The following is a 27,908-nucleotide window of genomic DNA, read 5'->3' as shown; positions in this document are numbered from 1 at the left end:
CTCTGACGGGGTTGTTTGCATCAGGACTCTCCAAGGAGGACAACTTCTAAGCGTGGTGGGGCTGGACTGAGCAGAGCATCCTCCCCAGAGCATCCTCCTCCTCAGACAAGGACTGTGCCTCCCCTCAGTGCTTCTCAAGCTCCTTGGCTACTTCCTCACCTCCTCCTCAACACTGACAGTGTTCTCCAAATGATGGACAAACCCACCACCCCTCCAAGGGGGAACACAGCACCCCGCTCAGCTGAGGGGTGGAAGGGGAACTGTAGGGAMAAGGGGGAGGTGGGTTCATCACATCATCCCAGCCCTGGCCCTAACGCTGTCCTTTGTCTTTCTCTTCTCTTCTCTCCCCCGAACAGGGCCCGGCGCGGTGCACGACGGCGTCAACGCGGCGTCCCGGGTGGCTGCCGGCTTCTGCCTCTGGGCCACCCTCCTCGCTCGCCTCCTCCTCGACTTTTGATAAGGGAGCGGAGGGTCCCGGGAGGCCTCGCCGCACCTCTCCCCCGCCGCGGGCTCGGCCGCCGCGCCGCCCGGGGACTCCTCTCCGTCGGACGGGCGATGCACCGGAGGACGGGCGGCGGTGCCGAGCGTCCGAGGATGGCCCCGTCTCCCACGTGCCGGGATCGTTCTCGCCGCCGGTTACGCTGTACAGACCCCACCACGTGCCACCAGACTGTCACCCGCCACCATCGCCCCGGGGATGTGGCCCGGCACGGACGGTGCTCCCCGTGGCTGCCTCATCTCCAGYGCCGGGGGCACGGAGCCGTCGGGGCGGGTGCCGCCCAGAGCCTTCACCGGGATGTCCGTCTCGTYGTCTCACTAAGCCGCCTATGCCCAAAAAGACCCCAAGGTTGAAGCCTCCTGGCTCTGCCTTCAGCCCTCTTGGTCCTGAATGTCAGTTCTCGTCGCCAAAGCTCCTCCCTAAGCACCCCGATGTCACCAGTCCCCCATCACCTGCCTCTGCTCCCGACAGGACGCTCGCCGGCCCTTTCACCGAGGGTCACTCGACACAACCACTTGTCCTTCAAGGGTCACGCACTTCCCACTACTCTTTATTCCAGCTGACATCGTACCCCTGCGCTTASCCCCTCACCTTCTGGAGGACACGAGGCTGCTGTCCCAGGAATGCGAGCCCTGGGGACTGCCACCAGCCCTCGAAGGGACTGGAGCCTTCTTGCTGCATCGGACAGCCAGGCCCTCACTCCTTGCTCTGGATCCCTGCCCACTCTGCTGCTGTCCCCCTGATGGCAGGAGCTGCCCCGTGGCTCTCACTTGATGCTCTGCCAGCACTTTTTGGGAGAGTTTTCTCTGGGCTTGTTTTCCAAAACCTCTCCAACCTGCACATCAAAAGCACAGCATCACCAGCACGGGGCAGAGGCTCTGAATGACCGAGCRAAACACCAGCTGACAAGGCGCTTTYRCTACGGCTCTGATGCTCATGACCGGCTGTGTCTCTGCCCCTCTGAGGGCCCTGAGCTGCAGTGTCCTCAYTCTGCCTTGTCTCATGCCCATCACGTGCCCCTGCCTGAGGAAAACTCTGATGTGTCTGACCCTGTGGAGGAGGCCTGGGCTCTGCCTMTTTGCTGTGCTGGCACAGCAGGGACGAGGATGGCTCCAAAGCTCCCTGCTGTGACACCAAAACAGACGCACCCAGATTCTGCCCTCTGCTTCTTCCAGCCTCCCTGGGAGCTGCCACCCACAGTAGCGATGGCTGTGTCATCTCCCTGCATTTGGAATTGTGTCCCTGATGGTATCCTGCACCAAGGACCCCCTTGCCTGGTACATTGTGGCAGCCCTGAGCCTTCTTGGCATCCCTCCACGGCCACTTGGGAAAGCTTTGGGGCCACAGTCTGGGTTTGGACACACTGATGCTGCTCCTGAAAAGTCACACAGGGCACCAGAGCCACGACAGGGAGACTCGACCACAGCAAGGCACTGAGCAAGCACACAGAGCGTCCCCTGTCCTGACCTGACACCTCCCCGTGCCTTGTCCCTTCCTTCTCCCTCCGTGAGATGATTTAAGAACAAGGGCCACGCACATGCTGTCTTCCCCTCGCAAACTGCTGCTGCCCAAACCTGCTTTCTGTGTCTGCAAGGAAGCTGGGGTGCCAGCCCTCACTCAGCACACAAGATGGAAAAAAACCACCCCGAGCCAGAGGCCATGATGGGCCACCACCCTGTCCTCTATGCAGCCGTGCCCGTCCTCATCCCTGCTCTCAATGGGCTGCCCAGGACCTGCTACAAAATCTCAATGGATGTTCCTGCCCCCCATTCTGGATGTTCAACATGTACCGTGGCTGATTAAATCACGCTGAGCCCCAGGCGGGGCTGCCCCAGGGCTGGCCTGAGGCGCTGGCTTACCTGGTGGACGGGGATCCGGCACTGACTGGGTGAGTCCGCGTCCTGCGGTCCCTGCGGTGCTGCTCTGCTTCTCCACTGGCACCCCAGAAAGGTGGCACTGTCAGCGATCTGGGTCCTGTCCCGCCGTGTTTATTGAGTGGGGATGGCACTGTCTTCAGCCAGCACGGCAACACGCACATCCTTCCCCACACGCCAGCTCCGAAAGTACCGTGGGTGCAGGAAACACCTCGTCCTGCTGCCTTCACTGGTCCGCACTGCCCCACAGCAGCCCCCCGCTGCCACCCCACGCCCTTCCCTTGGCCAGCCCCAAATTTCTCTGTCCCCACAGCAGAAATGCTGCAGAATCACAGGGCCAGAGGCCGTGGCATATCAGAGTGGCGGCGACGAGACGCCACGACGCACACTGAGGCTGGCGGACCTGGCGCCAGGGCTGCCCCCATCCCATGCTCCTCCCTGGGTCGGGTGGGCTCCCCTGTCCTCTGCTGGGACGGTATTCGACTTTCTCGTGCCATGTAACGTGCCATTGTGAGGAACGTGTTGGCTGTCCGAGGCCGGCCCCGCCGCGGCTCTGCCGGGTGGCAGACCCCTTAGTGACCACTGCTCTCCACGTTTGGATGCCCAGGGGGGTGGCCRGGCACCCAGGGCGGGGGCAGTGTGGCTCTGGGGTCTCTCCTGCTGATGGCTGTGATGGCCGGTCTTGAGTTTCTGTCGATCATTGTATTCCAAGGGTGGCTATACTACCTGAGATTTGTGCATGTTACATTGTAGTTGTAACCTTTTCTAATTCGGCAAGAATAAGAGATGGTTGTGATTGTGCAGTGTATCAATAAAGTTTGACGAACTTTGTACCTTCGGGGCTTTGCTTCACGGGCCCCGCGCACCCCAGGGAAGGGATGCAGTGCTGAGCACCGGCTGAGGTGAGCTGAGCTGGGAGGGCTCCCGAGTGCCTGGCGCCTCTACCACTCCTGTGGTCTCACCCAGCACTTGGTTGGACCCTCTTTTGATCATCCCCTGCGATGGTGATGCTTCAAGCCCCCCAGCTGGGGTCCTGCTGCTGTTTGGGCCATCCCTCACCCCATCCATGCATCTCCCCTGGGAACCCACCAGTGAGTCCCGGGCTCTGTTCACCGCTGTGCGCTGATGAGCCGTGAGCACGTACCCATTGATGGAGTCCCTGCAGGGTAAGGACTGTCTGTGCTCTCATCACTCACCTAATTTCAGTGGACACAGTGTGAATGRGGGCCTCTTCTCCATGACTGAGCCRTTCCCAGCATCTTCTCCATCGTCTTGCAGCCACGTTCAYTCTGACACCTAAACCTACCCCCATGAAGGGATGCCTCTGCAGACAAAGTGCTCCCAAGGTTTGCCTCCTACTGCCATCTGGCAGCGTGTGACACAGAGCAAATGTCTTCATCAAGGGACAAACAACTCAAGGACCAGGAGCAAAAGAGCCTTGGCATCTCCCTGACATGGCTGTAATCTCACAGCAGGCTGTGCCCTCTGCTCCCAGGGGATGCCTCGCCTTTCCACACCATCAACCAGGAGAAAACATTCAACAAGCTCCTTTCATGTGAGACCTGCTGCCAGRAGACTGGGGCCAGTGGGACTGTGCCAGACCCATCAGAGTCTTGCTCACTTTGAGACCTCCCTTCATCTTCCCTGACATGGGAAGGAAAAGCACAGCCCCAAGAGTTTTTCCCTGAAATCCTCAACAAGCAAACAGCTCCATCCCAGCACTGCTATGAGCTGCTGTGACCTCGCACAAGAGGGACACCTCTGCTGTCCCCCTCGAGWGACCCCAGCAAAAAGGTAAGTGCTTCCCAAAGCACAACAACCTCCTGAGGGAAGGGAGCTGGGAGGGATGTGTCACCTTGCCTGCCTTCCTCAATGTCACCTGTAGTGAATCCAGCACAGGTGACCAGCATGGGAGACTCTCTGCTCTGAGCCTCTTTCAAAACCCCCAAGCTATCAGGGAGCCAGGGCTGATTTAATGTAACTACAGSTGCCACACAGCAACGCTCACCCCTTGCATGTGGCCCCTGGGGATCCCTCCACAATCCAAGCCTCCCTAATGCTTCCAATCTTCCCATGCCAGTTCTGCTGGGTTCCTGGTGCTGGACCTGCCTCCACTGGAGTGAATGCCTACAGATGCCCAAACGCTCCTGCTCACAGCACATCCCGATGGCTCGCCCTGCATTGTCCCCAGCACAGAGCACGGGGAGGCGATGCASCCCCTTTCGCTGCCAGCCCAGCCACGGGACACTCTCCATCTCCCTGTGGCCCTCAACATCACCCAMCCTGTGCCTAAGGACAAGGACCTCAGCTGCTGCATCCCCGGGGAGGGAGGGCATATTTCAGGCCATGGCCTCCAACCCTCCGCCAGCACCAAGAGACACCCTTACCTATGTCAATAAATTATTACATAAACCCATCCATTGAGCTGCCTCTCTCTCTTTAACTTCCTCTTTGTCTGCTACTTTGGCACTCCTTGATCTGTCACCTTGAATACCAAAACATTTACAATTGCAGAGAGGAGGTGAGGGAGAGAGTCCTGTTACCTCCATACCTAYACCTGGATCCTCCCCATAACCCCCAATTATCCAGGCATTGCGCCTCCTACCAGGTTTGCTCAACTGTGGTTGGCTGGTCCAACCTGGGAGTTCCAAGACCTGCATAAACACCAACACCATCATCTCTGCCATCCTGACCCTGCTGCCGGCGCCCAGCTGTCCAGTCCCCACACCCTCAATGCCCTGTCCCTTACCTARGATGTGCCATAAAGCCTGAGCATGATTCTTCCCTTACCCTGCATCGGTATCACTTGGACACTGCATGTCACACCTCAAGGCAACGCCTTCCCACCCCTTTTCTCCATGCTTATCTCTTGGATTATATTGTAGGGTCAAGAAACAAAAAAAAAAAGCTCACACAAAACTGTCACGTCATCAGTAGCAACCAGCTTCTGATCCTGCAAATGTGCCAGGTGACATGAAGAAACCAGCACCCCAGAGGCTGCAGCTGAGCCTGAGGACCAAACCAAGGAGCAAGCAACCTTCCAGCATCACAAAAACCAAGACACCAACCAAGACAAGGCTCCACAGACAGAAGGATGCACCTACACTGGATCTCCATCCTGCTGTGCTCTGCCTGCACACCCCACTGCATGGAGGCCCTATCCTCCACACCCACCTCACATCACTCTGTTTCTCCCGTGTGGGATTCRCTTCAGCTGCTCCAAGATCATCTCCTGCAATGCTGTGCAGCTGGGGCAGAGAGTCACACTGTGAGCTTAGGGGCACCCAGTGGGTTCCTGAGCAGGGGAATAGGGCACAGCTGTGCCTCTCACCTTCTTCATCTACTCACCAAAGCCTTACCTGGGRCAGCATTCCTGCTGGGCTCAGGAATGAGGTCCAGGTGCCATCTTCCCAATGCTCTCCTGGCCCAYTGCAATGATTCCTTGTCCCCATCTGCCATCCCCGCTCCAGCATCCCTCCCCACGTCCCTCCCCGTTCCCAGCGGCGCAAGGGGAGAACGCGGGGGTGGCCCTGGCCCCCGCGGCAATGAGCACCACAACCAGACGGAGCGGCCACATGGAACAATCGTTTTAATGGATAGGCAGAGAGAGCCCCCTCGCCGCCCGCCTGCCCGCGCCCGGGCCCCCCGCGTGCCCCCCACCGCTGGCCGCAGGGAAGGAAAGGAAATCGAAGGAGGAAAACCAATCGCAGGAGAAACACCCCCCCGAAACACACGGCGAGGCAACGGGTCCCACGCCTCAGCAGGGGCCGGTTGCTTCGCCTTTTGTTATTTATTTTGTTGGGTTTTTATATATATATATATATATATATATATACACACACACACGCACACACACACACATATACATACACATATATATATATATATATAAAAATATATAAAACTGAGCTATATAGATCTCCCTCTGTCCCTTGGCTCGCTTCATTCCACCACAAAGGGGCCGGGGCCACGCAGCAAAAAGCGACGGAGAGGGGCCCCGGTCCCCTGTGACCCTTTGTCCCCGGTGACCCGAGGGTGGAAAGGCGAGGGGGGGTTCAGGGACGTGTGGACCGAGACGCTCGTCTCGTTGAGAACCGATACACACCTAACTCCATATACAGCATGCAGTAATGGCAGCGGAAGGACCCTGCTGGGAACCGTGGCTAGAACTCTAACAAAAAAAAATTATATATATATATATGTATATTTATATATACTGTATATATATATCCCATAAAAAGATTCAGTGTCTCCCTCCACCTCAACGCACGGCGAGTGTTGCCTGTGCCCTTGGCAGGAACTGTCCGGATGACCGCTTTTGGGCCGGTTTTAGGGGGGTTCAGCACAGGACTCCTCCTCTTCGCCGGGCTCACAAACCTTCTTGGCTGGTCACCTCCTCGGCAAACAAACTTCTCTCCGCTTGCTCCCCCTCTCCTGGATTGGTTTCTTTTTTCCTCTTTTTTTTTTCTTCTTTTTTCCCCTTTTTTTTTTTTTTTTTTTTTTTTTTTTTTTTTTTTTTTTTTTTTTTTTTTTTTTTTTTTTTTTAGGAACTAAGAGTTCTAGGCTCATATCAGAAAATACAATTAATAAAATTAACCATGAATCAGAATCCCTTATCATTCACGATGTCCGCGGATGGTTCGATGAAAACGTGGCTCGACGCCGGTCTCCTTCCTCCCTTTCCCTTCGTGGTGGTGTGGTAACTGTTGAAGATCTATATATTGATACATATATATATATATGTACATGTGGATATATATATATATATATATATTCTGAAACACAAATGGCGGCACAGTCCATGAGAAGACGGGGAAATCTCGGCAAAGGAGAAAACCGGTGTGTCTGGATGGAGGGTCCCACGGGAGGGAGCAGGCGAGCGGGGGCAGTGACAAGGACGGGGCAGGGGGCAAGTGCCACTCTCCAATGGCCCCATCCATCCTCCGTACTGGCCCATGGCAGAGGACGGCGAAAACAGGGGGAAAAAGTGGTAGGGGACAAAAAAAAAAACTAGGGTGAAAAGAAAAAGACTCAGTCGCATTGCATCTTCAGCAGGAAGCCTTGGATTATTAATTTTTTTCCTTTTCTCTCCATTTCAAATTCCCATTGTGATTTTTTTTTTTTTTGCGTGTTTTTCCTCTCTCCCCCTCCCCCAGGTGGCCTGGCCGGATACTCTCTCAATTCTTATGAATATTTTCGGAAACGGTGAACACTTCTTTCTTTCTTTCTTTCTTTCTTCTTCTTCTTCTTCTTTTCTCCCTCTCCTTTCTGCTTGCACTCGCTGGCCGTGGTCGTTGCCGCCGCTACTCCGCGGGCTGGCTCTCGGGTCAAAAGTGGCGGGCGAGGTGGGCGAGCGGGAGGAGCAGCAGCCACGCGGAGCCGCTTCGCCGCCACGCGCCGTTGTTCCCGTCGTGAACTGCACCAGGGCCTGCGGGAAGGGACAGGAACRCCCGTGGGGTTGGTCACAAAGTCAACAAGCAACAGAAACAGTGAAATAATAAAGAGCAAAAACCGATAAAGTCATTCTGTTTGGGGGCGCTGGTGGTGTTGCGCGTGGTGAGATTGCTTTCGGGGTGTCCCCACTCCATCCGTGCTGTCCTTAAGAACACGGGAACACCCATCCCTGTCCTCACCAATGCTGGTCTTTGGGACAAGATCCCCTGCAGTCCCTTTTCAGCCCTAAATCCCCATTCCAAGCCCACCCCCTGCTCATCACCACCATTCAACTTCCCTCAGCTCCCTTCACTCACCTACAAATCTGAGTTTCCAGMCACACCCCTGGGGGACATCACAGTTTTTGCCAGCACACCTTGCCCTCCCCATGGTGACCACCCTGTTTGCCACTGGTGTCCCTTGGGACGGGCAGTAACCAACCCCCACCCTGCAGAGACACTGCCAGCAGCTCTACATTGAGGACTTGGTGTTTTGCACCTCTTCAGAGTGTCTGTAGGGCTCAGCATGGACCCAGACCACYTCAAGGAGATGGGATGAGGAGGGTGGTCAAGAAGAGCCAAGCCCACCCATCTTTGGGGATCACAGGGGGTGACAATTTCAAAGTTCATTGTGGGAAATGATGTGGAGGGTGTCTTAGCCAATGGCTTTCACCAAAACACCCATTTTTTTAACCAAATAGTTGGCCCAGGAAAAGACCAAGGTGGGAAAAGACCTCAGGAAGGCATCCACGCTGGTGTCCTGCAGGAGCAGGGCTGACCACAGGTTGATTCAAAACTGCTTTTGAAACCCCAGGACATGTCCCCTCAATTCAAAACYTGACCGGGGCACTGACCACCACAACCACCTGGTTTCCCACCAGTGACACTCTCCAGCACTCTCAGACACCTCACACTTCACAAACCCAGGCACCAAACCCAGCTCTCACACACCGCCTCACATACAGACATCTACAAGTCATCCCAAGAACTGACTGCTCCTTTCATCACAAATGAAGCCACCTCAAAATCAAGAGGACACCAAGCCACCTGGCCGGACAGTAAGATAGCACAGCTGGCTGTCCTGACCAGGAATAACACCAGGAAGGGGACCAAATGCCTGTCCACCCCTGTCTCATCCCATAAAAAASGCATTAGAAGCATCCCAGAGGAGGAAGGACCTGCCACAAGACCCACTCACATATAGCACTGGGAAAGCAGCCCAAAAACATCCCTGCATTTGCCTTGACAGTGGGGAGGGAGCGGGACACCATGGGATGGGGACAGGCATGCAGAGGGCACAGACCACCACCAGACAGGCACAGCAGACTGGCAGCGAGGGGACAGGGTGGGAGGGCAGCTGAGAAAGCCCTAATTCATCCCTACACCGGTGAAAACAATGGGGTTGTGGGGCAGGAGGTCCAGGTGCTGGGTGCTGCAGCTCCTGCTGAGGTGAATTGTGGTGGGAGGACCAAGGGGAACATCAGGGGAAGCACTGGCATTGTGGGGGACCCCCAAATTACTGACCTTTCCAGGGTGTCAGAGCAGTAGTTGTCTCTTCTAAAAATTAAAGAACAAGTGAAAGTTAAGGCAAAAGGGCAATGGAAAGCGCAGGCTTGAGACACCTCCCTCAGCCTGCCCCCAACCTGGGGCGGGAAAACCGGAGGATGGGGTAGAAATGGGATCTGCTGCCCAAATCACACCCCACTGCTGTGGGGCCATGGTCCCCTCATCGTCTGAGATGAGCTGAATATGGGACCTTGGACCTAGCAAAGCCTGGAGTCGTACCCTGCACAAAAGGCAAAGCACAGGGGCTGGGATTGGGGGATTTGGGGGTTCACCTCTCCCCCATGAGTTTGGGGCCCATCCCTCCTGCTAATCCTGCAGCATCCCAAATGGATTTATTGCCTGACAGCTGCCTCTGGGAGCAGCACAGGCTGTGTGATGGGTGAGAAGCAGAGGGYTGTTTTTTTCTTCCTCAACTCCACAGAGCGATGTGGTTTCCCTGAGCACTCCATCACATCCCAGACAGCACCAAATGAGCCACTGAATGAGGCGGCAGGTCTGSAATAACGAGTGCTACATGTTAAATAAAGCACTAGTTGACCTCCCYGAAAAATTAGATTAAAAAAAGGATTAAAAGATGAATGCTACATTAGCCTCTTGCACAACCCCAAAAAGGCTCATGTCACAGTGCCTGCATGGATTAAACCTTAATTTGTGGGGGAAAAACTCCAAAACTCAGCTTCAGGGGAAAGGGACCAGTCACAAAATTTCCACCAAAACTTCACAGAAGAGACATTTCTCATGCGCAGGTAGCGCAGCCACCGCATCCGCTTCTCCCTATCTTTCATCACGATAAATAAAGACACATTAATCCCCAGACTGAAGTCACCACTGGCTTAGGGACAGGTAAGCTTGGCCCTGTGACATTCGGGGCCATCACATTGCTGATAATTAGGGAGAAGTTTTTTCCTGGGGGGGCTGGGGAGCCCTGTGTGTCAATGTCCCCTCAGGGGCTGTCACCCTGCAAGGGGACTCTAATTTTGTTCCCTGATTCACAGTCAGACCACAAAGCTAAGGTGGGGATCATAAAATAACCTTAGACTTTGATGGGATGCTTCTCTGCCTCCTACCCGATACTACCACAAGCCCCACAAACCAGTTAGAAACCAAAGAGCTCCTCATCAGGGAGATGGCATTTTGTTTTTGGGCTCTTCATCCAGCCTGGATCTGCAGATGCCAAACTGAAGGCCCCCACTAATAAAGATTTTAACCTCACAAACCCATCAGAAGGCTGCAACATCACAGCTAAGGATGTGGCTCAGGCTATGCTGGGCACTTGGCACGGMCACCCTATGCCTGCAGCACAGATGGAGCCAGGCCTGGGTGGCTCTGCAGTGCCAGAGGTGTTGGAATCCCTAAAACAGGCGGTTACTGGATCACCAGGAAGGCAGGGAAAAGAACTGAGATAGTTCCTAAGCAACGCTAATGATGGCTTAGCACAGGTAAACAYTCATCACATACAGCTTGGACTTCATTGGGGGAGCAAATGGGTCTGAGCACCCAAGAGGGGATGAACTCCTCTGCCACAGCTCAGGGGAGCCTGGCACACCTGCCAATACCAGTGGCAGGGGAGGACAAACCTGTCCCCTGATGTCACCCTGACCCCGTGGATGTGGTGTGGCCCCTGGCGAAACCTGACATCCTCTTCTCTCCCTAAAGGAGCTGCTGCCCTGGAACCCATCCAGATCCTCCCCAAAGCATGGACAGCACATCCCAGGGTCTGCACACACTCCCTGTGCTCCACTKCTCCAGAGCACCCCAGAACCCAGCACACACTGTGGGACTGCTCCCTATCCCGGGGCTCTCTGCATGCCAGGGGCACAGCCTGCCCTGAGCCATCCCTGACAGGTCTGGGGGCAAGGAAGGCTCATCTGTCCCTCTGCTCTGCTCCCCTCTCACCATACAAAAACAGGAGTCAAGGAAATGACCTGGCACAACAACTGCRTGGCAAGGAGGAGGACAAGGTTGGGGTGACATCAAGAGGTCCCCAGTCCCCATTTCTCCTCTATGGTTTAGCTGTGAGAATCACACGTCCCATACCCCAGCAGGAAAATATCCCCAAGTAAGAAAATATCCCCCCTCAAAACTCAGGGATAAGATCTGTCATCCTGGAGAGCACAGCYCCTGCTCTGGCTTTGCTGCCACCTGAGAAGGCTTGACAAACATGACAATCAATCACAGCCCTTCCCAGCCATGAGCAGTGCCAGAGGGATGCATTGCTCTCATCCCAACTCCAGCGTGCAGGGAAAAGAGTCCTGGGACAAKGGCACAACCCTTCTCCTCCTCCCTGCCCTCCCTCCACACCTTGGCACTGCCAACAAAGATGTATCTGCTTGGCAGGAGCAGAAAACCCAGCCTGGAAGGTGATGGAGCAGGGGGCCTGTTTGTTCTTGTGTGGGAATGGGGCAGAAATGACCCTGGGCATCACCTCTCCTCCACCCTTCACTAAGAGGCTCTCTAGGTACTCATCAGAGCAAGAAGATGGAAACTTGCAGCCAATTCCTGACTTTGCATTCAGGGAGGATCCCAAACACAGCGCCAACACCTCTGGATGCTGGGAGACACAGAATCTGAATCCACAGGTAGGTTTGGAGACTCTCCATTTTCCCCGGGCTCACCACAACCTCCAGCCCACGTGCCAAGGGCAGGAAGGATCAACAGCAAACACACATCTCCCCCAAAACACATGGTAGACCTTTCCCATGTCTCTCTGGTTGGTGGTGCCATGGTGAAGCCATTCCCCCYKYSYKGCTGGTTCCCTCAGCCCCRCTCACCGTAGAGGATCATGCTGGCRTTGGTGTTCCCTAGCTGGTTGGAGGCTACGCAGGTGTAGTTGCCGTAGTCCTGCTCGGAGACGTTGAAGAAGGTCAGTCTGGAGAAGAAGGCTTTGTTCTCCACTTTCAGCCCTTTCTGGCCTTCAGCCAGCCTGGGAGAAAAGAGGAATGGGGGGTCACGGGGGTGGTGTCAGGGGGAGAAGTGCYTGGTGTTTTCTGTGCCCAGTTATCCCCTGARTGTGTCCATGAGTGGGGAYGTTGAGCTTGGGAGAAGAAGAAGGGAAAGTTTTGGGAAAGGTAAGGGAGATGGACGCTGCTGTGCTGGGTGTCCAGCTGCCAGCCCATGCCATCTCCACCCTGACCAGARGCATCTTCACCACTGCAGAGTCCTGGGATGGTGCTGGGGCTTGCCAAATGCTGTGCAGAGAGAGGGAAGCTCCCATGCCCAGGGAGGGAACTTGGGAAAGGCTCATTCCCACCCGACAGAAGAGCCTGACTTCCCTCTCATGTCCTCAGCCCTCCCTGCTCTGCAGGATGCCTTCTTTGACCTTCCCCTTCCCTCATCCCTGTGCTGTGTCCCCGATGGATGATGTGATGGGCACCCACCATGGCAGRGAGGCTTCTCAGCCACAGCAAATGCTGAAGCATTAACCAAGTGCTTGGACTCCTCTGCATCCTGCTCAGCCCCTGCAGCTCTTTCACTTGCTAATTCCTCACGGGAAGTGCCAGATTCCCATTCTGATCGGTGCTGGGTGCTGATCAGGCAGGCTGAGCCCTCTCCTGCCGCTGTTCCGCAGGCCCTCGTGATCTGACCTAGTTCTGAGCAGAGCCTTTCATCTGCCACACAAACATCCGCAGCTTTGTGCACCCTGCTGCTCCTTTCCTCCCAAACCGGGCGAGGCAGGCACACCCAGACTCCCCTCCAGCTTCTGGAGCATCTTTTTTGGCTAAAACATCTCTCTTTGTCTCTGACCAGTGTGGCTTCTCCTGTGTTTGGCCACACCATGGCCCCTCTGGGCTTTCCAGGGGTAAACAATGCAAAAATTGGTTAAAACCACTTTGCCTGGGGTCAGAGAGAGGCATTTTTTCCAGAATGGAACCTACCCTGGGCTGTGCTGCTGTGCTCCACATTCCCCAGCCATGTCCCTGTGCTGTTGCTTTGGCAGGACACAGAAGTTGCTGGTTGACCTAAAAGGTCCATTTTCACCCCAAAGCAAGGCAGGCTGTTTCTGGGGCATAGAAACCCTGCCTCTTCACCGACACCACATTTGTTTTGCCTTTCCAAGAGCTGCTTTCTGGTCAAAGTGTTTAAAGAGATGACAGAAGTTTCATCCACTCTTAAGTGCCTGGATTTGTGCTGCCAATATCCATTTTGGTCGTTATGCTTCACCCAGGCAGGGATTTACCATGACACCTTCAAAAGGAGGCACGGGCAGAAGCAATCCTTCCCCAATGGGGGCTGRAGGAGGTTCCTGGGAAAATCCCCCTTCACAAATGTGATGAGTTAAATAGAAAGCTTTTATAGGAGAATTTGAAACTTTTAATAGATCCTGGGTGGTGGCAGCTCCAGCTGCGGATGCCAGCTGCCTGCTGGAATGACTGTATTTGCCCTGGACAAGCACACCAGACTTGTGCCAAGGGTCATGAGCYGAAGCTGCTGGCACGGGGTGCAGCTTACATGGGCTCAGTGTCCTCTGCCCCCCGAGTTGTGTCCCCCAGGCTCTTACCGCTTGTCATCTTTGTACCACTGGAAGTCGGCGGAGGGGACAGCRGAGGCTTCGCAGAGCAGGATGCCCTTCTGCCCCACGGGCACCCCGGTGCTCTTGGCATCCGAGATGTACGGCGGGTCTGCGGGGACAGGGGAAACCTGGGGTCAGCACCCAACAGCCCTGGGGATTCCTATTCCCTTCCTATTCCCTTCCTACTCCCTTCTTTTCCCTTTGCTCCTCAAGGTTTCCCTTCTCTCCCTGCACCTCAGATCAAGCTGAGCCAGCCCAGACACCCAGGGCTGCAATATTTACACCTTCAAATCCCAGAATCATCTCTGAGCCCATGCTCCTGCCACTCTGGTGCTGCTGCACAGAGGTTTTCAGGCTCATGGGGGTTYTCCTCCAAAAACAAGAGCCTCCCAACTCACAGGTGACACATGTTGAGCTGATGGAGTGACCAGAGAGAGGTTAAGGAARGTCTTCACGTCTGTCTAAGCATGAAATATGCTGCTTTCTTCCTCTCTCTCATTTTTTCTAACGGGGAAAAAAAAAGTTCTATTTACTGCTCACTTCTCTCCTCTCCTCAGAGGTTATCAGCACAGCWTCTCTCCATGGGCGGAAAACCCAGGTTGATGGAGACAGCTGAGGAGGAGGTGGTGGAAAAAAATGGAGCTCGAGAAGAAGGGGAAAATAGGGCAAAACACCACCTGCTCGAAAAACTGCTGCCACCTGTCTTTCTCTGGGGCCTGTGTGTGCCTCGATTCCCTTGCGGGGCAGCATGGTGACCCTTTCCAGCCCCACCCCTGTCCCCTGATGGCCCCTGGTACTCACAGTTGACGGTGACTTTGACTCGCTGGACGACGGGCGCTGAGACGTCGTTGGAGGCGCTGCACTCGTACTCTCCCGACTGCTCCCGTGTGATCCCCGTGATCTCCAGGTACTCRTCCTCGCTGATGAAGCCCACGGCTGCAGGGGCAGAGACACAGGGTCCTGAGTGATGGGGAGGCACAACAAACCTGTGCCCATCAGCTGGTCACCGCCTGTGAGCGTGTCACTCTGTGCTAGGGCACCCATCCTTGCCAGAAAGGTTTCTGCAAACACCGCGGCACCTCTGGCCTCGCTGAGAGCATCACTTGCTGGATATAATGTCCCTGAGGTGCTCAGGGTGGGCAAAGTGGACTAACCAGCACCCTGAAAAATGACCTGAGGTGACCTCTGCACATCCCCCCCTGATGGGAGGTACCTCCAGGCTCACCCAGCTCACATCAACACCCTTCTCTAATTTTTCAGCTTCAATTAATTCACAGCAAGTCTACTCCCATTACTGATGGTGCCAACACCTCCCTTTAGCTGAAACACTTCATCCCTGCTCCACTCCAGGATCATTTCTTGGGGGCTACACTTGTCCCCCTCTTCCCCAACCAGGCTGCAGCACAGCTCCTGRTTTCACTCAAAGACAGAAAGATACAATCAGTGCCATTTCCTTCACTCTGGCACCTTTCAGCACCCGTTCCTTGCAGGARCTCTCTTTATCTTGACACACTCCTGGTAACACTCCTGCGCTTGGCTGGCCAGGAGCAGGTTGGGGCACAAAAGTCACCAGGTACTCCCCCTAAACAAGCAGCAAAAATTACTTTTTGCAGACCCCAAAACAGCGACAACTTCTCCCTTTCCTGTTGTTTACATCTCCCCACTGGATCTCTCGCAGCCAGGATCCTGTAATTACTGCACGGAGCATCTCCAAGCCCTGTGTCACACTTAATATTCCTATAAATTTTAAACGGTAGTCCTTGGTACATATGTGTGGCAATTGGTGTCATATTTTAATTAGGCTTGCCCTACACCATCTGAAATTAATAATAGCTCGAATTACCAGTGTAATTTATAAATTAACATTGCTGCAGCATTAGGAAATAAATTAGCTCTGGACAGCTGTTTCTGGGAGTGAGTGCCAATGGCAGAGAGGCCAAGCACAGGTCCCTGGTCCCCAGGGGGATGCTGTGAGCCCGGCCAGCCCTCACTTCCCACCCGGATGCCGCTGTCTGTGCTGGTGTGACCTGATGGCCACAACTCGCTGTGCTTGGCCGCTCAACCGTGTGTATCCTGCTCCTAACAAATGCAAAATCCACATGTGGGAGGCTCCCGGCGGGGCACGCACCGCCTGCATCCCACCGGCTGATGTTTTTATGGCATCTCTTCCCGCGCTGCAGGAATAGTGTGGTCAGACTCCACCACCCACCATGCAAAGACTCGAGCCAGCACCGCTGTTCCTGTAGTGCCCTGGAACAGCTCAGCACAGYGAGCACCCCAGGCATCTGCCAGGACCCTGCTGCTGCAATCCCAGGTGCCACTACTGTCAACTCAAACCAGTGCAAATATGCTCAGCCGTGATGAAATCACATCTTGGCTCTCTTTCCCTGCACCAGACCTCGCAGCTGCCATGTCCACGCAGCATCCCCGGGACTTCGCACGTCCACTGCTCCTCAAATTGATGATCCTGTACACACACATGTGCATCCCACCTTCCCAGGCTRCCCGAACTGGGAAGGCAGCCCCATRAGCTTTGGGAAGGGGTGAAGTGAGTTTTCCTGTTGATGAATYTCTGCCATCCACCAGTGTCCTCAGCCCTGCGCTGAAATTCCCACCCGAGCGGCTCGTGGTGCAAAGCGCTGAGCTCATCAGTACTTGGTGCAACTGAAGGGTGAGATATGAAGGCGTTACCCCAAAATCAATATCCTCTGGAGACACACAAATTACAGCGTTACATCCAACGGCCCTGCGGCACTGCATAAAAAAAAGGAGAGAGGGGGGAAAAGAAAAATCCCTTTTGTGGCTGACCTAGAATCGGCTTCTCTGTAGCACAGCGCTGCCTGCTGATAAAGCAACGACACAGCCGGTGGCCTTCAGATGCTCCGTGCACAAATCTGACTCTGGGCTGTGCAAAGGCTCAGATAACACTGCTTCCCAACTAACCAAAGGCCTTTTCCCAAGTTCCAGAGTCGGCTCACATGCGGCAAGAATTAGCTCTTGCCATAGTCGAGCCRTAATTTGTGTCCCTGGTTTGATCAGGGAGCAAAGCAGCTCGAGTGCGTTTTGTTCCCCAGCAAAAGACTTCATTAAAGTAACTGCGAGGGTCAGATTTCCACCTGCAGAAGCTCAGGAAATTGGGGGATCAAGGTTTCCCCCATGCCTGCATGGCACTGAAGTCTGATATACGTGCGGGGTAATCGGGCTGTGGAGAGGCAGAGCTCGGAGTTCAGGGACTCAGGGGCTGGCACTGGTGGGGATTTGGCTGCAGCCAAACAGATCCCACCCCAGACTGAGACAGGATGCTCCAAACTGGAGCTGACTCCTGATTCTGCCCTGCACAACCTGATACAAGTCATGCTCAGATGACAAAAGCATTTAGGAATACCATCCCTGGTAGGGGCTCTAGCCAGGTCCTGCTTCCTCAGGGCCAGCTACAGCATCCCAAAGATTCAGGTGACATAAAGAATCCCTGCCCATCGGTGAAGCAGGTGATTCCAGGTGACAAAGGCACCATCCCCCCTGTTCTCTCCTATAAAAGTGTCTTTTCTGGAAAACCGGATCCCTAAAGYTGCTTCACCCTGTGGGATCACACCCTGGAAAGCACCTGGAGCTTGAGGATGCTCAGGGTAAGGCCTGACCAGAGCCCTGCAGYTCCAGGAGCTTTCCCAGAGGTACCAGTCCCTCTCTGCCTGAACTAATGGTGGGAAATTTCAAGGCTGTCTCTGCTTGAGCACAATTAGGAGCTGAAATATTGCAGGAATTAATGGAGAKCTCTCTCATCTCCTCAGGAGCTAGAAAACCAGCACAGCCAGCACCCATCATTATTATTATTAATACTAATAATATAATACAGGCCAGAAATGGAACAGCCACGGACGAGGCACAAGCGTAATCCTTGCTCATCAGCCAAGGATGATGAAGTAACCCAGAACGAGCTGGGGAGATGGAAAAGCAGAGCCTCAGTGAGCAGCAGGCTGTGCACGGTGAGCAGATCACCACACACTGTTTAGGACTTGCTCTGCTCATCTCCTTTAAAAGCCTCAGGGAAGGGAAGCTCRGTGGTCACAGCAGCGCAGGAGCCACGGAGGTGAGGTCCTGGTGTGACACAGAGCACCAAGGCAAATCCAASAGATGGCCAAGCTGTGCTTGGGGTCCCACACGGCCTGGATGCCATGAGGTGTGGGCAGATGCCTACACATTCCTCCCTCCATCCCTTCCTCCTTCTTTTGCTTCTCCTYGTTTTCCCACCCCGACTCATCTCCCTTCTGACTCCTCCTCCCCATTTGCTTCCATTGAGCCTCTGACAAGATAATAACTCACCAGAAAGTGAACACATGTTCCCAAATTAATTACATGCCACTGTCCCCTGAATCGCTGTTGCAGCCATGTTCAGGTCTCTAGGACACTGCTCACAGCTCTCCCTGGCTGAAGGCTGCCCGTGATGTCCCTGAAAAAGCTTCCTTGGAGCTCTTTCCTGTGTCCAAAAAAACTCCCTGAACCTCAGATCAAGCTGAGCCAGCCCAGCCACCCAGGCCTGCAACATTTCCCCCTCCAAATCCCAAAGACACAACCTCAACAGTGGTCCCACAACAGGTTTGGTCTCTGGGTGACCAAAGTCTGCTGATCCCAAAGCACTGCCCTGCCCACTGCATCACGCTGCTGCATTTTCCAGGCACTRATCCCTCTAGCCAGGATCAGCCAGAGAAAGAGAATATTTTATGGAGATAATTTTATTAAAATGTTTACAACAATGCAGATATTGACATCTCGCTTCAATCAATAGCACAATTTATTGTCCTTCAAGGTGAACATTAAGCCAAGCTGCCCATTAGTCAATATTTACCTCCAAGGTCTATAAATCTTTATACGGGCTTCAGCGGATGTTGACAGCAGCTGATTCCAGATAAGTAAAAGTAAGAGCGTGAAGCATTGCTCCTTTTGGAGGTGAAATAGTAACTAGTTAATTACAGTCCCTACAGCAATTCTCAACTATCAATTTATGGCTACTTCTGGCAATAAAAATTAACATCGCRCAGACTCCCGGCTCCGAGTGACGCACTGAACCCGAGAGCCATATATCTCAAACGTCACCCCGATGCGGTGCTGATGGCCATCCTATAACAGTTTATGGTAAATAAATAAAACACACAAAGGTAATAAGAAAACTGTTGGCATCCGAGACCTGTTTCACCTCTCCTTCATGCGGCAGCGAGAGGAAAAGTGCAGGATGGGGGATTTAATAGAATCAGAGCAGATGGGGAAGGAGGTGGGGGAAGGAATCACCCCAATCACCCCAAATCCTCTCAAAGGAGTCATGACGCAGCCCCAGGGATGTGGGTAATAAAGAGCTAAGGCTGCCTCCAGTACACGCCCCAGCCAAACTGGGAAATGTACCTGCTCCACCTCTTATTAACGAGTGTTACCCTCTCCTGATGGCTCAATTAACACACAGGGAACAAAGTTCAGGTACTTCTGAAATTCCCTTTCCTGTTTTTGTCTGATCAGGTGAATGACCCCAGCTAGGGCAGCCTCCTCTCCRTGCACCCCCTTCTTTTCAAGTCCCCTGTGCCAGCTTAATGCTGCCATGCTCCGGTGGACAAAGATTAGGGGTAATTAACCTGCTGGAAACCATCCAGCGTAATCATTTAAAAAATGATTTTTTTTTTTTTTTTTAAGATTACCCTATCGACCCAGACAAACTCCTCTCTTCCTCTGGTGAATAATATCCCTAAACCACAGGCTCCAGCCCATTTCCATCTGTGATCCCCCTAAGACGAGCAATCCCTTTATGAAGCACATCTACACGAGGGTACAAACCTCCTGTTTGTCATGTTCACAAGCCTTCAGAAGAGGGACCGTCACCCCAGAAACGGGCACACAGCACATCAGAGTCTGTGTCGTGCTTACACGGGGCCAAGCCACTCTGTTTTTGAAGTTTCCCGATGACAAGGAAGGAAATCTTTCCCCTGACATGCTTTTCCATGTTAATTAGCGTGTTTCCRTGGCCTGATGTTGTGCAAAGCCCCAGGGGATGGTGCACTCGCTGCTGGCACTGTGCAGTGCTCAGGGATGTGGGAGCTTGGCAGGAGCTCCCTCCACTGCTGCAATCTGGGGTCCCTCTTCATCCTCATGTCCCAGGGGTGGTGACCATCACCAGTTATACCTCGTGTCACCAAAGAGAGGGAAATCATGTTTTCCTCACTTGGACCCTTTATTTCACTGCATTTGGGGGAACTCTCACAGACAGYTCTCCTTGTGCGTGACAGCACAGGCTGTGAGGGAGAGAGGTGGCCACAAAGCCATTAAATAAAGTCTTTCTCCTGCACTGTATCAGTGTCCCCTCCTCCAGGGGGCTGTGTGAAGCCTCTCCTTGCATGTGGCCATGCAGTGCTGTGCCTTCCAGCGCTTTGGGGCACAGRTGAGGCAAATGGTGCCCTGAATTTCACCTCAAGATGTGATGGAGGACCCTCCCAGATCCGATTTTGTGAGCACAGGAACCTTTCTGAAGGTCCCACCTCTGGCTGCCTGTGACCACATGGTCAGGACATTTTGACAGGCACATTCCAACRCAGATCTGTCGCAAAGGCAGTGGCTCTGCAGCCAAACCCCTGTCCTTTGCTGTCGGGAAACTTCCTCAACTTCGTGCTCAATGCAGAGCTAGAACTGAGGCAGGACCCACATTTGTGGCTCCATTTGCTCAGTGCTTCCCTGAAATCACCCCTGGGGCTCGTATCTCATACAACAACTCTGATTTATCTATAAGTGGGCACATGAAACACATCTCACTAGTCACTGTGACACGCGACCTGCAGATGCCACCACGTCTCCTGGTCACTCAGCCTGTGATATGGGCAATACATTGGAATCAACTCCAGAGACGGCCAAAGCAAGGCACAGGGGCCCTGAGCAACCTGCTCYAGTGGAAGGTGACCCTGTCCATGGTGAGATGGTYCTCRAGKTCCCTTCCAMCCCAAACCAGTCCCCAATTCCCTGCCGTGCCCTTCCCTATGGTGCTCCAGGGACACCTGCCCACTCCGCTCACCCCACCAACACTCTGCAGCACAGCCGAGTCGCCTGAGCCGTCCATTACAGCACCATTGTGAAGAGTTTTTAGCTTAAAAGTCCTTGAAAGTTTCCCACTGCGACTCGTTAAACAAGATCTTTTTCACTTTCCCTCTATTCTCCGCTAACAATATTTATACTCATTTCTTTTATTGAAATCTATCTGCCGCCTGTTCTATTAAAGCCACCTGAGTGGCAGCTCCTATTCTCCGGGAGCCTGCAGCCCATCTATTCTCCAGACAATGAGGTACAAGCAGTCTATCTTCTATTGTGCTTCCCGGCCTTCGGCTCTCAAATCTTCCATCTCAAAAAGGCATGTCAGAGCCGCCTCCACGCAAGAGATCGGAATCCCGGGCTGTGGGGGCTCCCCGGTGCTGGCCGGGCTGGCCACCSTCCCTCTGTCCCCAGGGAGATGCTGCCGTGGCACCCGTGGTCCCTCAGGGATGCGGCTCCCCCGTCCCCGCACATCCTTAGCACGGTTTGCAGCTCGCTGCTTCTGCTGCTGCCGGGATGTTTGCACGTCTCAGACAACTTATTTGTTACCGGGAATAAAAGAGGAGCATTAAACCTTTTGTTTGCGAGAAGTAGTTCCTTGGGAAATAAATGGATTATGGAAATTAATATTTAAAGAAACAAAACAAAACAACTCGGGGACCAACCACCCTTGAACGAGGCTCTAACTCAGGAGTAAATGAGTCGAATAAAGAATGAGCCCTTTTATTTCCATGCGACGGAGAGCTCAGAGGCAATTCAAGGCTCAGCAAAGTGGCAGCGACTGTCTTCAGCCTCTCCCAGCCCCTGCCTCCTCCTGGGGTGCTGGTAAGGACACAGAACCCCAGGAAAATGTCCAGAGGGCATGTGCTACCCTGTTAGAGCAAATTAGCAACGGCTACAGTTCACAAAGRGCTTAAGTGGTGTCAGATCTGTAGCAAAGATGGGTGCAGGGCTCATTAGAGGGATGCTGTTTTTAATGATACCCACCCATTATCACCAGCATGAGCTGGACCCTTCCTCCTTGGCCCTGGAAAAGCAAGAGTGACCCTTGTGGTGACACTGGGAGGGACCGATGCTCGGCAGAGGCTGTGACTGGCATGGAGCCWCTTCCCACAGAGCTTTTCTGCCTCCTTGCAGAAACAAATGCAAAAGGTTCATGAAAATCGATGCTGAGGCTCCCACCAAGCCGAGCCTTCCCCAGAGAGCTCTTGAGGAGACAGCATCTCCCAGCAGCATCGTGTYCCTGCTCGAGATGCTCTTGGCACCACTCTTCCTGCCTGCTCTCTCCCCCAGCCCAGGGCACCCAATGAGATGCCCAACACAAAGTCCTCTCTCCTTTCTTTTCTTACTCCTCCTTCCTTCCTGTGATTTTTTTCCCCCGTAGCCGCTTCCAAGGTGAGAGAGGACAGCGTTGCYGGAATGAAAGATTCTCCTGCTTGCCCTCTCCCAGCAGCGGCCCTAATTCATTTTTCATGGCCCCTTGCAGTGACAAAAGCCGCTGCTTCTCTCTTGTAAGCGTGCGCCATGCAATAAGTCAAAGCTGATGTGCATTTTCCCCCTGGGTGCCGAAGCTGTGCTTTTGATTTAATTTGTCCTGTTGTTTGGCGCTCAGCCTTTGCCGGTGAGTTCCTTTTGGAAAGGTGGGAAGCAGGGCCCCATCCATGTGGAGGGGCTGCCTAACAGATGGGGTACAGTGGGTAGTGGTTAAATAATTTGCTGCARTGGCACCAAGATGTTGGAGAGCGACAGATGCTGCCGGAGAAAATCGCTCGAACACGCATCCTGTTCGTGGGAACGCTGCTCCTCCATTAAATCCTGTCACAATCCTGGCTCCTCYGGAGCTCATCCCACTTCTGGCAGCTCCCTCGCTGGCTCTTGGAGAAGCTGTGGCACACAGGGCTTGGCGAGGAGAGAGGCACCAAAAACYGAGGTTGCTCCTGCCTGATATCTGCAGATGCCTCGCCAAAGRACCCAAAAAAATTCCACGGGAGATCCCTTCCCGACCACTCCGTGCGCCCACATTGCTGTGCAGGAGCAAGCATTCCCAACCCTGCCAAACTCAAGGCACCCTGCTTTCCTCTGGATTTGTGTGAAAAACAGCTGCTGGCAGCCAGGACTGAAGGGTCCCTCCGGCTGGAAATTCAAGCCCCAAGGCTTTCTCGGCAGGACAAGCTCTTAAGAAGCAATTGCGATGCAAAACGTTAAATGGCTGTAACCTCGGTTAAGCTGTATTTCAGCCGCATTAGGGAAATATCCCTCAGATGGGAAGCAAGTGGCATAATGGCATTAGAGTGAAAAAATMAGCATCAAGTGCCGGCTAAATCCATCCCCAGAGCTGGCAAGAAGTCATGGGGATCTGGGAAACTTTCCCTTCTCCACACATATTCCCGCAGGCAGCTCGTGGCAAGCCCAGACTCTGTCACTGCCACCACTTTCTGCAAATGGGGGATATTTTCCATCTCTCCTTTTCCCCTGGGACCCCCTGACCACTCTTCACCCCCYAGAGCCATCTGAATCATGGCAGGGTGAGACTCGCTGTCGCCTCTCCATCATCTTTATCCCGTCTTTATTTTTTCAGACACGCTATTTTCCAGCCCAGTGGCCTTGCTCTGTCCCTCGTGTTTTATGGCACTGATGTCTCCATTTCTGCAGGATCCCTTGCAATATTGTGGCTTATTGAGAGAAGCCAGGGAAATGCAGGGGTGATGAGTTGGATGGGTTTGGGGCTCTGGGGGGCTGGTGAGGACGCCCTGAGCCTGGGGAAGGGGGATGGGGAGGTTGTGACAGGAATTTCAGAGATGGATGATGCCAGGTGGCTGAGACTGGGGAACTGAAGACTGGGCTGAGCCCCCTTTATTGAGCCCATCATCCCCTCCTTAGGCCTCTGTTTAGGTATTGGCCCTGCTACAGGAGCTGGGAGGGCAGCGAGAGGCATTGCTCTGCAAGGGAAAAGCCATTTTAAATAACAGCGGTGTGTCACAGGAAGGGGAAAAACCCATGGGCTACAGCATTGCTCTGGCTTTAAATTATACTGTAGGAGAACAAAAATAAAAGAGAGGAAGACAGAGAGAGAGGCCAGGAGGAAAAAGAATTGCCATTGTTTTACCAAGCAGATGGGAAAGTTCAGGGGATCAGAAAAAGACTATTATTATCTTGACTCGACCGAGAGAAGATGGGAAAGGAAGAGSCATTTTTTTCCCCTGCAGTGAGGAATGCTGTGGCTGAAGCAATTTCAGCAAAGAATCRGAAGGAAACGGTGCCATTGGCCCTGGGGCAGTGCCCGAGTTGCCCCCAGAACCTGGGTATGTCACCATGATTTGCCTTTTTGTCCCCTTYCCCAGCAGTGGCAGCACATCCTGCACTGTGACTGCAAGGCCAGGGAGGGGTAACGGGGGTGCACATCCCTCACCGCCTCCAGCTGCAGCAGCGTGCCAGATGTGCTGCCAGATGTGCCCACTGCCAGCAGCTCTGCAGCTGTGGGCACCCCTCCACGGCACCGCTGGTCCTGACACCTTCCCATCCTCGGGCATGACCACCTGCCCCAGCTACCCAAATYCCTGCTGCCCTGCCCCACAAAGCCACTGCTTTGCTACAATCCATTAAATACCCTAAATACACCACAAATTTCCTGCTGGCTGTTTAACACGAGCAGAACATGATTTTTTTTTTTCTCCCAAATCCATGTGAAAAGCACCTTTTTCTGTGYCTGTGATTGGTGSYACAGCTCCRTGGCTGCTCACCGCGGTTCTCCAGCTCAGTACGGGGCAGCTGAGCCGCTCTGGCTCGCCAGCATGTTCCAGCTCCTTGCCCTTACAAGCACAGCAGCGCTTCTCAGCCTCACCAGAGACAAGAAKATTCTTTTCCTACCCATGCTCAGGCCAGGGGAAGGGCACAGCCCTGAGGCCCACGGCAGTGACCGAGCACAGACATCAACAACTGATTTACAAACAGGGGTGAACGCTGGTGCAACGCCTTCCCTGACGAGTGTCAAGGTCAGGGGAAAGGGAAGCGAGGAGGTGAGTGTAGGTCAGTTCTGTCAGAGCATCCTTCACCCACCCCATCCCTCCCTGAAGCCACTTTGCCACTCACTCAATTTCTTCCCTTTCTCTCTATTTTCACTTTCTCTCCTCCTCTTTTCCYTCTTCCACACAGTCCTTCCCTCAGYCCCTACACTTTGCCTTGTCACCTTTCCCTCTCTRCACCCACTTCTGTCCCGCACTCCTGGGACACAGAGAGGGGCTGGCAACCTGCCCTGCCTAATCCCGGGGCTACCAACTCCTCGGGCACTTAATATTCACGACAGAGAGAAACATTTCACGGCGAATTGGACGCACATTCAACTGGAAATGGAAATTTTATGACTCTTCTCACTCCGCACAGCAGATTACACCAGCTGAGAAAACATGGAAGCAAATGAACAACCTGTGAACTGTAAAGTATATTAATAATGAAATCACAGCCCGGGAAATGAAGGCTTTATTCTGTTTATATTCTGCTCCATTAATGGAGAGTGCTCACGGTAGCTCCGCCCCATTAGCCGGCAATCTGCGCCCCAGGAAGAGCACAAGGATGGTGGGGGAATGGTGGCACAGGGCAAAAATGTCCTTCCCCCTGGGAAGTTGGGCTCAAAGTGTTTCCTTGTGCTGCTTCCATCCATGGACAGTGGGGCTGTGGGAACTTGGGGGATGTCTTTGGTGCCCTGYCCTATGCAAGCTTGGGAACAAGGTTATTAGGCAAGAAACGGAGCAAAAGGTGATGCCAGGCAAAAGAAAGAAAAATTCTGTGTGGAAATCAGCTCCAACACCACCAGGAGCTCTCCCAGCAAGGTACCAGCACTGGGAAAACCATCCATGTAAAGCCCTCATGCGCTTCCTGCTTGTGCTGCTCATTCCCATCTCCTCCCTGCTGCRGTGTGAGCATCCCCACCTCTCCAGCATCCTCCCCACCCCTCATCACCACATCCYATTTCTCCAGGGATGGAGGTACGTGTGTACCCACAGCCCCAAAGCCATGCTGATGGCCACAAACTGAGCCAAGTCAGCAGGGCTTGCACAAATAAATATTTCAGTGCTATTCCCCCGCACACAGCGCTGTCCTTGGCTCAGCAGACCTGGGCCACGTGTGACACAGCCCAGCCGGGCTCTCTCCTTGCCGAAAACAACAGCAGCAGCTTATGCAAAGCACATCACGGGAGCTGAAAGGAGCCAGAGCAGAGTTTTCTATAGCTGGAGCGACCTGGTGTTGACAGAATGGGGACGCATTTCCACAGCTCAGATTTTTATAATAATACCTCAGGGGAGTCGCTGGCAAAGTTTGGCCCAAATATAATTAGTTTGCACAGCTATTAGGGGCTGATAAAAGGTTTTAATTTGTGTGGAGATCTCTGGAATCTCAGACACTCCCGTCCCTTGCTCTTCCCCAGGCCAGCTCAATGAAAGGAGAGTCCCAGGCAGGGAGTGACACAAAGCCATGCATTTATCAGGGAAGGAGGGAGTTGTATTCAGCACTAAAGAAGAGATGGAAAATCCAACAAGCTGACGCTGCTGGTGTGCTGGGTTTTGTCCGCTTTGTCCCACCACGCCAAAGAAATATTAACACATCCCGTTCTTCATGCAGGTTATGCCACACTGAGCACGGATCAGGGAATTTGAAACTCCTTAGTGGGTCTTACCTTTGTRGGAAAGATGGTCAGGGACCAAGGGGATAAAGACAGAGGATAAAATTTGGAGGTGCAAGCAGGACTTCCTGCTTTTGTCCCCATTAGGGCAGCAGGTAGCTGCTTTCCCAGGCTGCATCAAGGAGCAGAACCCACTCTGCCTTTGGCAAATGGGGAAAATGTGACATTGCAAAGCTGCATTTAGGGAATATATTAAAACCAAGAGGGTTTTTTTCCCCCTTTTCTTAAGGGAAAGACATTGCCTCATTTGTAGCTGGAAGGGGTCYTGTTATTTTTGTACCAGGATGCATATTTTAAAAGCAGCTATGCCAAATATGCAAAATCAGCTCCAAGAGTTCATTTCCACCATGCAGGGAATCAAAAATATCACTTTTATACGCATAAAAGTACATAATCTCCCATTGCTTTGAAAAAGCAGGAGGAACCAGGGTGCATCAGGAAGGGAAATGCTAAAAGAAGCTTCCCACATGTCACGCTAAGCGAATTTTAGTCATTCCTTGGGAAAAGCACAACCTGGAGCCCATGACGTGATTCCACCAGATTCTGGCTTCTTCTGGGCCAGATCTGCTCCCAAGGAAGCTGCTGGAGAAGCTGCTGGCACTCAACAGGCTGAATATTCCCCCTGCTCCCATCAGGATCTTGCTGGTGGTCGCAAGAGTGTCCACACTCCTCTCAAGCAACCCATGGCAACGCCAGGCACCACTTTCACCACAACCACACACAAAAAAAAAACAGTGTCCATCCCAAAGTCCTGCTTCTCCATGGCCACCGAACCCTATTTATTCCCCCTGTTGGCACACCCTACATGATACAAGCAGAGCTGGACCACTGCTGACCCTTTGCCCGGCTGCTCTGTCCGGCACACRCTGATTAAACGAGTATCAAAAGCGGTGGCAGATTTACAGGTTAACAATGATTTAGTGGAGAGCACCGCAGCCAAATTAATGCCAGCTATAATGTAGTTTACCTCATTAAACAATGCACACCAAGATCCTGTCTGTTGTAAAACAATTGGTCTCTGAAGCCTAGTGTTCATCTTCCAGGGTTGCTGGGAGATAATAAATGGGTAATATTCCGGCGATAATGGTAATGGAGTCACGGCTCAGAGCTAATATTATGGCAAAGCAGTAATTATTTCAACAGTAAACAAGGGGACGGTTGAGCTGCCGACAGGATTGGAGCCGGTTGAAATGCTCCAGTTAATGCGGTGGAGCCCAGGCCTGCAACTCCCTCTTGGAAGGAGGATGAGGTGCTKGGCCATCAAGTGGGTTGGTGAAACCTCTGTTGAGTCACC

General features: G+C 53.4%; 2 protein-coding genes across 3 annotated transcripts in view; one reads left to right on the top strand and one right to left on the bottom strand.

Annotated features, from left to right (window-relative positions):
* The window catches only part of OPCML (opioid binding protein/cell adhesion molecule like), a 301,125-nt gene extending 294,206 nt beyond the window's left edge, over nt 1-6,919 (top strand). Inside the window, exons 8-9 of the mRNA XM_057378779.1 lie at nt 357-4,167; nt 4,454-6,919. Of these exons, the coding sequence (XP_057234762.1) occupies nt 357-457 (101 nt within the window). The 3' untranslated portion in view covers nt 458-4,167; nt 4,454-6,919. The remainder of the gene's footprint in view (nt 1-356; nt 4,168-4,453) is intronic.
* The window catches only part of LOC130580951 (protein CEPU-1), a 143,460-nt gene continuing 121,738 nt past the window's right edge, over nt 6,187-27,908 (bottom strand). Inside the window, exons 4-8 of one of the 2 annotated variants that reach the window (XM_057378776.1) lie at nt 14,683-14,817; nt 13,870-13,990; nt 12,143-12,294; nt 9,330-9,362; nt 6,187-7,801 (exon numbers count right to left, since the gene is read on the bottom strand). In XM_057378776.1, the coding sequence (XP_057234759.1) occupies nt 7,701-7,801; nt 9,330-9,362; nt 12,143-12,294; nt 13,870-13,990; nt 14,683-14,817 (542 nt within the window). In that variant the 3' untranslated portion in view covers nt 6,187-7,700. The remainder of the gene's footprint in view (nt 7,802-9,329; nt 9,363-12,142; nt 12,295-13,869; nt 13,991-14,682; nt 14,818-27,908) is intronic. The other variant, XM_057378777.1, reaches the window with a different exon arrangement.

Source organism: Malurus melanocephalus, unplaced genomic scaffold (genome assembly GCF_030028575.1).
Source record: "Malurus melanocephalus ecotype Western Australia unplaced genomic scaffold, MMel_1.1 scaffold_374, whole genome shotgun sequence".
Taxonomy (NCBI): Eukaryota; Metazoa; Chordata; class Aves; order Passeriformes; family Maluridae; genus Malurus; species Malurus melanocephalus.
This window is presented reverse-complemented; position numbering and strand designations above follow the sequence as displayed.